Source organism: Tiliqua scincoides, chromosome 1 (assembly GCF_035046505.1).
Source record: "Tiliqua scincoides isolate rTilSci1 chromosome 1, rTilSci1.hap2, whole genome shotgun sequence".
In the NCBI taxonomy this organism is placed as follows: Eukaryota; Metazoa; Chordata; class Lepidosauria; order Squamata; family Scincidae; genus Tiliqua; species Tiliqua scincoides.
This window is the reverse complement of record NC_089821.1, coordinates 272,689,953-272,701,334: the sequence shown is the minus strand read 5'-3', so window position 1 is coordinate 272,701,334 and position 11,382 is coordinate 272,689,953. Positions and strand designations below refer to the sequence as shown.

The window sequence follows — 11,382 nt, the reverse complement described above, 5'->3', positions numbered from 1 at the left end:
TGGAGTTGCAGACCTGCAGGATCCAAACTGAGATTTTTGTCATGGAAGGTGCCTTATTTCACTGCCTGCCCAATGCAAACTTCCACCTCAGCAGGGCTTCCCACCCTGCCCTGTGCTAGGACATCAGACGTGGCTGGCAGAAGGGGTTAAGGCTACAATCCTCTCCACATTGAACTAGGAGTAAGCCCCATTGACTATAATGGGACTTTCTTCTGAGTAGACATGCATAGGATTATTCTTTAAGGCAGTGGTTCTCACACATTTAGCACTGGGACCCACTTTTTAGAATGAGAATCTGTCAGGACCCACCAGAAGTGATGTCATGATCAGAAGTGATGTCATCAAGCAGGAAAATTTTGAATAGTCCTAGGCTGCAATCCTACCCACACTTAACCAGGAGTAAGTCCCATTTACTATCATTATTAAAAGCATATACATAGTATCTTGTTAAAAGTACAGGTCTGTAACATTTCCCCAAATGCAGTCACATCCATCCCATTGTAGCATCAAGTCTCATAGATTAAAAATAAAATATTGAAATGAATGGGGACCCACCTGAAGTTGGCTCGTGACACATGTAGTGGGTCTTGACCCACAGTTTGAGAAACACTGCTCTAAGGCAACCAACCACTGTGCAGTGGCACACTGGTCTGCAGATGGTCTGCAGGAGTGCCTCAGGAGTTTGGGGGAGGGCCACTGGGGGATGAGAGCCCCAGTGCGGTGTGCCTTGTCAATTGTAAAAAAAAAAAAAAAAAACTGATGGTGTGCATTGACAAGTTTAGTGCCTTGTCAGTGTGCCATGAGATGAAAGGGATTGAAAATCGCTACTCTAAGGCGATTCTACTCTACTCTAAATTCTATCTACATTTTCCTGGGAGTAAGTCCCATTGACTATAATGGGACTTACTTCTGAGTAGACATGCATAGGATTAGGCTCTAAGGCGACACTCCTATCCACATTTTCTTGGGAGTAAACCGCATTGACTATAGTGGGGGTTACTTCTGAGTAGACATGCCTAGGCTTGGGCTCTAAGCCCGAAGAAGGACGGTAGGGGGCGTTAAATGGATGCGAACAGTAGCTGGGAGTTGGCAAGTTTGTTCCGAACGAGGCGAAGGGGAGGGATTGGGGGGACCTGGTATTTTCTTCTCTCTCTGCGAAGCGAGCGAGGCGAAGGCGCGGGGTAAACCCGGGGCTGAGAGGCTTGGGGAACGGGAGGGGGCACTTCCAGCGCCACTCTCGCCTCGCCGCGGGCTGCACAGCGCAGAACGGGGAGCCCTCCTCGCTTCCAAAGCAGCGTGTCCTTGCAGCAACCCTGCAGGTAAGCGGGAGGCTGGTGGTCCCTCTTGGGGGTGGTCTGTCTGGGGGGCGCCTTGCAGAAGCAAGTCATCCAAAAAGGGGGGCGCTTTCTCCCCCTCCCCTTTCGCAATGCAACTCGTCCTTGCAACGTGGGAGAGTTTCGTTCCTGCCGCCGCATCGGGGCGGAGAAGCAGCTGCTGGCGCTTCTCGAGATGGGCTCCCCAAGGACGTGCTTGGAACGAGCTGAATGGCCGCGGGTCAGACTTGGAGAGGCGGAGGGCACTAAGTCCCGCCGCTGCTCCAGGGTGCGAGAAGCTCAGCATCGCCTGCTGCGGCTGGCAGTGGCACGTGGGGGGTCACTCTCCGGCGGGGCGGGGGTCTTCCCCATCACCTGCTCCTGCTGCTGAAAGGAGAGAGCAAGGTTCGAACTGGGGGTCTTCCGCAGGTGCGCATCAGTCTTGGCTCTGTCTAGCCGCGGAGTCTTAGGGTACCCCGACCGTGCTGGTTGAGGGATGTGTGGATTACACTGTTGTTCCCCCAGGCAGCTCGTGGCGTAGCTAGAGGGGGGCACAAAGCACTAAGCCTTGCAGGGAGGTGCCCCTTGCACGCTGCGGGGAGGCTCCCTGCAAGACTTAGTGCTTTGCACCCCCTCTAGCTACGCCACTTCAGGCAGCATATGTGAAACTCTCAGACAAGCAGTGATCAGGTCGAAATCTGCTCAGCTTCAGCCAGCAAGCTGGCGGTGTTGTGTGCCCTCAGTCTGTGCCTTGGGGCTACAGGAGACTCCTCCTCGACTAAGGGGACTGTTTGGCATTTCCAGGCAAGCTCCAGCCCGTTTCTGTGCCCACACATTTCCTCCAATTCCAAAGAGAGCAAGTGGAATCGTAGGTTGTGGTGTACAGTATTAGTATTATGACGCCTTGTGCTGACCTTCCTCCAAGGAGCTCAGGGCAGCTTATGTGATTCCTCACTACACGTCTGGGAGGCTGAGAGAGAATTACTTGGTCCAAGGCCCCTTAAGTGAACATCTTTGCTGAGCAAGGCTAACAGCACACTCCTGGGGAGGTTTACTTAAAAGTAAGTTCCACTGAATTCATTGGAACTTACTCCCAAGTAACAATGTATAGGATTGTAGCCTATGGCATAGTAGCCTTGTAGTAGCATAGTAGCATTGTAACCTATGGCATATAATCTGTGCATAGTTACTTGGGAGTAAGCTCCACACCTATCACTCTTTTCCAACCCAACCTGAAGATGCTGGGAGTTGAATATGGGACCTTCCAAATGTAAAGCAGGTGCTCTGCCACTGTGCTACAACCCCATCACAGCAGCTTCACCCTCACCTCACCTCCCCTCCCCCCCCCCCCCAAGTAGGCAGGGTGGTTGCTGTGGCAATTGGACTTGCTGGTAGACTGAGATCATTGCAAGACTGCCTCCACTCACCTGTCCTAGCTCAGACTTGTCTGCAGGTGACCAAATAGGTAAGTTTCTATACATCTTAAGCTGCCTATGTGTAGCCAGTGACATAAAATAGCATGTAAACATGGAAAACATGCAAGTTTCAACATTATTAGAATCCCCTCCAGTCTTTTCTGCTTATTGCAGAGAAAGGGTTGCATGTGAGATTTTGTGCTGGAACCAGAAGATTTCTTGCTGCTGAAGTTCTATACACCTTTACCTGGGAGTAAGGTTTATTAAGTGTCTTTAAATTCATTAAACTTCATTGAACTACTTAAACTACTTTGGAGTGGACATACACACGATTGCACTGTAAGCCAAGGAAGCTCTTGGGAATAAGACTGTAGTGTCTCGTCTTGTACCATGTTGTGGAACTGGAATAGAAGTCAATAAGAAATGCCCATTGTGCTGAATTAGATGCTCCTTGATCTGATCCATCCAGTTAAACAATCCATACATTTTGTGGAACTCAAGAATAAGCAAGATGCAATCAGGGCCTTTTGCCAGGCTTCACATGATAACACTGGCTCTTTAAATGACAAATTTAAAGCACTTCCCATACATTATCTTAGTCAACCTTACAACAGGTCTCTGAAGTAGGTAAGTGTTGCTATTCTTTTCCCCTTTTCCAGAGGCTCACAAATTTGGGGTGGCCTGTAGTACCTGTGATCCTGATCCCTTCCCCAATTTCAGGGAAGGGTGGGTCTTTGTTTCTGGGTTTACCTTGTATTTCATTGGTGCAGGGAGCCTCCAAGGCATGCCTCCAAGTTTAGATATGATCCCCTGTTCCTCCCACCCCCCAGCTGAAGAGAAAGACATTTAGTGATTGCAGCACAAAGTGATGACTTGCATGTGTGAAACAGGCATTGCGGATCAAGCACCACGGACAGATCTTTTGTGTCATTTCATACTACCATAAATTCTGCCTTCCAGTGAAGGCAGTTTACATGCTTGACTATTGCCGATCAAGTCAACACATCCTGATTTATGCAGATATAATTGGATCAGCTCTTGAGGAATGATCACAGCTAAAGACAGATAGAATCATGAAATCCAGTTCAAATGGGCCATTCATATAGAAAGGACAGCTATCTTAATATGTACTTTAGGAAGTGGGGAGTTGAGATGTTGTCCTGATCTTGGGGGGGGGGCTGAGTTTCTAATGTGCCTCAATGGGGCCTTTTCACAGATTGTGCGGAGATGAACTTGGACTTGTGGTACTCCTCTGGGGCCTGTTCCTGATTTTACTGCAGGTGGCTCTTTAATGAACTGCCAGCTCTGCTGTCAGCTTCTTCCTTTCCAAAGCGCAGTTTCTTTTCATTCCTTCTCTGATGGGAAATCCTATGTGGTCTCTGATGAAAATTTAGAGAAGATTATAGGGTGGTTTCCTCCACTTCCTATATATTGCCTCTGTGGTTGGTAACTCTGGACAGAGAATGTAAATGTCACTCACCCTCTCCTACTCCTTACTCAGTTCATACCTCCAATGGGGTCAGGACTGAAAAGCCTCCAACCAATATTCTGCTGGAGAGGGGTGGAAGGTGGAACAACTGCCCAGAGAATCAACACTGAAGTAACCTCACAGGCTGTTGGGGCTCTTTAAACTGAATGTTGAGTCGCAAGGGGAACTGTCCTCTCTCCCAAGTAACCACTGGTGCTGGACCGTATACAAACCAAGGGAACTTGCTGAAGACGAAAAAGTTTTGTCAGATTTCCAACTCAAGGTGGATTTAGCTGACTGTGGGTGCAGTTCTAACCCCTTATGTCAGTGCTTTCCAGCACTTGCATAGCAGTACCAATGGGACATGTGCTGCATCCTGCAGTTGGGTGTCACTCACAGAGGCCTCCTCAAAGTAAGGAAGTGTTTGTTCCCTTACCTTGGAGCTTCATTGCCCTTATGTCAGTGCAGGAAAGCACTGACATAAGGGGTTAGGATTGTGCCCTGTGTCATTTACTCTGAATGGTCACCTGGTCATGTGAAATATTCAGGACATTTCCTATATTTTCCTTCCTGTTGCCTTTCAACAAAAAGCTCAAGGCAATGTAGGAAAAACATTTATTTCTACTGTAGAGTCAGCTGCTGAAATAATATAAAATTGCACCAAATAATAGAACAATAATATCAATAGTAAAAGATGTCCTGATTAAAAATCAGCCCAGATTAAAACACCCACCACTTCCACCCAGATGCTTTTAAGAATTAAATGGTCTTTTCTCTTTGGCTAAACACAGGAAGTGAAGCTCTTCTATAGTATGACAGGGCACATAGCGACATAGGCTCCCTTTGCAAGCACACACTCAGTCACATGTACTTCCTAGCAGCATGGGAATGAAGCAGTTATAGGTCTTTGTAACTCAACTGACTTCCATCCTAGTAGGACACACAACTGTTATCTGGTAGGGAAGCACCCCACGCATGGCCCTGCCAACGCATTGTTGCTTCATTCATGCATACCTCCAAGCCATGTGGATAGCATCATAAGGAGGTAGCTCCTTCAGATCTGTGGTATAAGTTGTGGCAATAAATGCCGTTTGCCCTAAATTTTTGGCTATATTTCTTATTTTTTGACTCTATAACCCCTCTAGAAGTCCTTTTGTAAGTTCAGCAACTAAAAAGCTGCTAAGACACCATTTTTCAGGCAGCATTTGTCCTTTTCCTGAAAACTTCCGGTCCCAGACAGCCATGTGCTGGATGTGGACTCGGGATCCATCCTCTTGTTAGGAGCAACTACTCTACTTAGCAACAGAGCTACCTTGCCCATTGGGTAGCAAACCTGTCTGCCTAAGTCCAAGAGGGGGTGGAGAAGCCACGTGGTTCTGCTCCTCTAATCAGAGAACTGGATGGCATCATCCACCAAAGCTATATATTTCCCAGTCCACAAGAAGCATTCAATGTTCTCTGCCAGTGACAAATTTAGGTCCAAGGTCCAAAGCGTGCCTAGGTCCAAGGGGGGTGGGATGGATAAGCCAGGTGATTCTACACCTCCAGTCAGAGAACTGGGTGGCATCATCCACCAAAGCTATATATTTCCCAGCCCACAAGAAGTGTTCAGTGTTCTCTGCCGGTGACAAATGCCAGTGACAAATTCATTGGGAGCTCAAAGAGGACTACCCACTTGCTCAACTGCAAGGGCAAGGAGTTGGAATTCATTGGATAAATGTAAGTTACTAGGGGTAGGAATTGTATCTAACTAGACTGCAATTGGGGGATTTATGTTTGTCTTGTCTGCTCTTTTCCATCCAACCTGCTTATGATGTGTTGAGGGGCTGAGTTCTTTGAGTGGCATCACAGCTTCACCTGGGTCTTACTAGTTACTGCAGCCATTTGATAAAACTTTTTCTTTGTGCATTCCAGCTAAGCTCAGGCATTTTCCATCTGCTTACTGCCCACCTTACTTTCCCCATGTTGTTCAATTCCCTTTTCATTTAGACTTTTAATAATCTAGTTGCATTTTGATTCTTTGTCAGTGTGAACCATGTTCCTGGATAATTCAGTGAATTGGCATGTCTCTTTGCCCGGAAAATGCTGCTGTGGTTTTGATTTTTAATCAGAACCCTGAGATTTGGTACTCTTTTGGGAGGAGAGGTTTTCCAGACAGCCTCCCTCCGACTGGTTTCTGTAGCCTAGAGTTGTGACAGCAGATAAAGACTATCAAGGATTTTTCCCCTGGTTAGTTGCTGGTTCAGTAAATGAAAGCAGGAAGGATGCAGGCATGCTAACCACTTGGCACTGCAACCCTTAGTCAACCTGCCTTCTCCCAGGACTCACTCTCATCCCTTTCCCTGACAGTTGTGTTCCTCATGTGCCATACCCATGGTGAGTTCTCCACTGCCATTCTCAAGTCTGCAAAAATGTTTCCTATGATACGGTATCATTGTGTTGTAAGCTCCTTCACCCCAGCCCTGCCAACAGCCACAATTGACATGGGATGATAGCAGGACTGTTTTCCTCCCCCTATTATTGAATCCCTGAATTGCTTGGCCCACTCTTTTTCTCTCCCACATGCTGTAACAAAGGAAATTCTGGTTCTTCCCAGTGGGATAGGCAAAGGGCAGGCAGAGGGACAGGGGATGGGTGCAGCAACCGTGAAGCATTTAAAACTAATATTGTACTCACCTTAAGAATGTTCGTATTTTTAACTCATTTGTTATCGAATTTAGCCTCAGTGAATATTTTGGCCTTCTTTGGAGAAATTGGAAGTCTCTCACATTCCAACTGTAGTGTACTGTTGACATTTTAGGGATTTACAGATGACTTTGGAAATGGGTGAATTTCTTTGCTTGCAAATTTTTTGTGTGCCTTCTGGGTAGGTCATTGGCAAGCTACTTATTTTTGACAGACCATGATGCAAACTGAACTGTGGGCCCACAACATTGTCTTGGTTCACTGACTCCTAAAAAAGCTCCAGCACAGGCAAAGGGCTCTTAACCCTTTCCTTCCTGCTAAGAACCTCAAAGGAATAGCTCTCATTATGCATCTCAACCTCTCTTGCTGTCATTTCTTGGGTCTTGGCTTGCATATGGGTGAAAGAAGGAAAGCTGTATAAGGGGTGAATTCCATCTAAACATGTGTTGTTGCTCACAAAGAACTCCTTGCTAGGGGTAAGAAAATGATTGCAGTACACAGTAGGAGTCCTTGGGATCAGGAACTATAAAGGAGGTCAGAAGGGAAACCTCTGGAGTCTAGAATGAGCCCCAGGGGAACAGTTGCCTGTTCTATAGTAGGAACAAAACATCAGTATCTAGCAATAGTATCTATTTGAGTCATTTGGAGACAGCCTTGTATTTGATGGCTGTTCCAAGATGCTGTGATGATCAACAATATATAGATGGAAAAGAAGCTGAAGGGTGGATCCTCTTTTTTTTTTCTTTTTTTTTTAAACACATCTTTCTTCTTTGAAAAGTCTTAGTTTTGTTTCCAATTTCTATCTTGCATTTGATGGTATGGTACAGAGATCTGATGAGATCATATGTTTTCTCCTCCAATTCCATAGCAATTCAGAGGCTCAAGCCTTAATTCCAGATGGAATTGAAAACTTTGAAGCCTGTGAATAGGAAAAATATTTTCTCCCAAAGTCTTGTTTGTATGTGTTTCTTTAAAAGTCAGCCTTTTTCTTTCTTTCTCCAGAGAGGAAACCCATTTGGCACTGTGACCATGGAGGTCTCCTCCTCCTTGCCCCATGGGGGTAGCTCCACCTTGAAGGGTTTCATGACAGAAATGCCTACCCAGAGCAGCTGAGCAGCACAACTAGAGATGATAGCTTTTTTTCTTCCTTTCTCGGAGCTTTAAACACTTGAACAAAGGATAGGGTTGTTGTCACTCTAAAGGGTGGGGATTCTTCACCTTTGTAGAACAGTCTGACTTGCATTATGGTTCTTGGAGATTTCAGATGAGGCTTACTGTGCTACTCTTGGCGAGTGTCAGCAAGGGTGGAGAGCTCCCTGCCTGTCCAGCACTGGATTAAGAGGGCAGGCCCTGCCTCTGCAGGGTCTACCCAGTCAGGACTCAGGGGCCTGTTGCATGCCCACCCCAAGGCTCTGGAGGGAGAGACTGCTGCATGCTCGTGGCTTCACCCCTGGTTCTTGCTTAGGGCACATCCCCACCCCATGTGCACCTGCTGCCTGTGCCGGTCCCGCAATCCCCAACTTCCTTCCCTTCCTTGCGGAAGCAAACCTCAACAAGGGGGGGAAGTCACAGAAGCAAACCTCAAGTCCCTTTTAGTCACTTCTATATGGCATTCTGGGGCCTACAGTGTCCAATAGTCATGGACACAGCACAACGCAGAGGTGGCCTCCTGTGACTCCCAGTAATGCTTTGCAGTGCAACAGCAAGCATCTGATCACAACCTACTGCACATCGCGTCACAACCCACAGTTTGAGAAATGCTGCTGCAACTTTTAATGTTCATGTTAAATATTCATGATAAATATTATATTTATGATAATATTCATGATAAATATTCATGTTAAATATTCATGATAGGAGTGTCAAATTTTCTGTATGGTAGCAGTCCATTCACCTGGTTGGGAAAATCTGAATTTAATTACAGGGTCGTAAAATTGAGGTTGTTACACAAATTGATAGACTCAGGATGGCTCTGCAGAATTCAGGCTTGCAGGGTTCTCAGCTCAGGATTCATTATGGCTCACAGAGTTGTAATGGATCACCCCTACCTCTTATTTGTCTAAGTTGCTGCCATTTGAAATTTGTTTTTAACTGAAAGTTAAAAACTGAATTTTCTTCTTCCTTTTCAGATTCATGATGGTGGTGTTCACATTCCTTGCTGCTCTGATGCTCGCTACAGTACTCTCACAGGAGGCAGAAGAAACCATCACTTACACGGTAAAGTTTAATTTGAAAAAGAGAGTGAGAAATACAGTATTTTCAGTGGAAATATTATAATACTGGAAGGACTTAAATAGTACCAGGATCTGTCTGGTGGGATGGTCTGAAGCATTTCTTCCACAGTACAGCCTCAAGTGCTGTGGCATTGATTTTCCACAAGTAACTAGAAGTAGAATGCAAAGGATGTTTCACATTGCACTTAATATAGTGCTGTCTTAACTAGCAGTGCCTGGTGAAGGGCTTAATTAACAAATAACCATGGGGGAGGGCCCATCTTCATGCTCTATGGCTGCAATCCTATCCGCACCACCCTAGGAAGTAAACCCTATTGACTATAATGGAACTTACTTCTGAGTAGACATTCATAGACTTGGACTCTGAAATCCTATACACACATCCCTAGGAGTAAGTCCCACTGAATTTAATTGGACTTACTTCTGAGTATACATGCATAGCATTGCTCTGCAAAAAAAAAGTTTGCTTTCTCAGTAGTACTAAATGGGCAGCCCTGCTAGCAGGGAACTGTGCATGTGTATTGGGGCCCTGTATTTAAGATGTTATAGATCTTTGATGTCATTAATAGCCAGTTAATTTCCAGGCATAATTCATGGCATTAGTTTTAAGTTTTAAAATACTCAGTGGCCTTGGTTCCCCATATCTTATGACACAACCCTATCCTCCACCATTGTACATGATGCAGAGACACCAGTGGAGCACACGCTGCATCTATTGGGGGTGGAGGGAACCAGACAACCTGGGAACGATGAGTAAAAACATTTGTCACTTACTTTTCCATAGGCCAAAGGGTCTCCTTGTACCTATGCTAGCTCTCCTGCTGGTGTCCAAGTCCAAGGAGAGTCAGGGGATAGCTACAGGCTGGGAAAAGGGCATAGGATCCTAGTGTGTGCTGTTCCACCAAGCACCAGCCCCTCCTGCCCTTGAACTGCTCCCAGTTCAAACTGCAGAAAAAAGCTATGGCTGGGAATGGCTATCTGTGAGCAGCTCCAGGCAAGGGATGAGCCTAGAAACAGACTGTGAAAGCACTTCACCCACTTCCGATGGGTGAGCTAATCTCTGCCATCAAATTTTCTTGGCTGATGTCCCCAGAATCCTAGAAGACTTACTGGGTTGTGAACCTTCAACCTTCTGCATATCTACCACTGAGCCATGGCCCCTCTCCTGATAGTATGATATAAATTAAAAAAAGGTTTTAAATTTCAGTTCTGTGGAAAATCCACAACAAAACCAGCCCCCTTTTGTGACAAATGAGCTATTGAGTTCCTTCAGAGGCAGTTTTCTGACCATGCACAGCGATGCAGTCACATGGAAATTAATGGGATTTCTCCAGGATAAGTCATCTATGAACTGCCTGCCCCCCTTTGTGTCATCAAATGGGCATGACTTCCGTTGTGCATTAAACAGGCTTTGGGGAGATGTAGTAAGTTTGTTGGTTTCCTTTGGGCTTGAAGGTTTCTTTTTGTAGCTACAGTAACTTCAATTGTGTCTTCTCAGGATGCAGTCATTCCTTCAGAGAGCTGGAATTGTAATATAATTAGCTGTCCTTCTGCCCCCTTGTTACACTTGAGGCCTGTTCCCCTCCAGCTTGTTGCTAGGTCTGGCAGACTGCTAGCATCACCTGTGAATAAAAAGAAAACTTTTGAGTTTCTGTTGCATACTTAAGCTCCATGAATAAAATAACTACTCAAAAAACAATAGCAGACTATTCTATTGAGCAACACAGCCATCAACAGGCCAGGACAAATCCTTAACTGGTGCAAACTCCACAGTTGCCGACCACGTCACGGCAGGGGTGAACTTGACTTGTGATGACAAGCTGAAATATTAACTTGAGGCTATTTCTTTCCATACTGTTATGAAAATGTTGCACTTAGTATGGTAGGCTCATGTGTACATGAGTACTAATCAGTGGACCTATTAAATAGGTACTAAATACAGCTGTTCCCCCATGAAAGAAGTCCTATAGCTATAGCAGAAGCCTGTACATGTTTACTCAGATCCCATTTTAATCAATGGAGTGTACTATCAGGTATGTGTGTTTAGAATTGCAACAATTAATCAGATTAGTTTTAGCAGGTTTATTACATTGATTCAATTTTCATACATTTGACTATGACTAAAATATGGTTTTGAAGAAGCAAGCATCTATTATGTTATAGGAGTAGGTATATCAGAAAACATGTTCTCTTTCTTTTTCAAGCGAAGGCAATTTGCCTCTTCTAAGATGGTGCCTGCCAGGTTATATTAAAAATTAACTTTAAAA

General features: G+C 45.4%; 1 protein-coding gene across 4 annotated transcripts in view; it reads left to right on the top strand.

Annotated features, from left to right (window-relative positions):
- The first annotated feature begins 1,140 nt into the window (after nt 1–1,140).
- EFEMP1 (EGF containing fibulin extracellular matrix protein 1) overlaps nt 1,141–11,382 on the top strand; it is a 69,557-nt gene continuing 59,315 nt past the window's right edge. For 3 of the 4 annotated variants that reach the window (XM_066626120.1, XM_066626129.1, XM_066626101.1), the window contains exons 1-2: nt 1,141–1,319; nt 9,011–9,098. In XM_066626120.1, coding sequence (XP_066482217.1) covers nt 9,015–9,098 — 84 coding nt within the window. In that variant the 5' untranslated portion in view covers nt 1,141–1,319; nt 9,011–9,014. The remainder of the gene's footprint in view (nt 1,320–9,010; nt 9,099–11,382) is intronic. The other variant, XM_066626111.1, reaches the window with a different exon arrangement.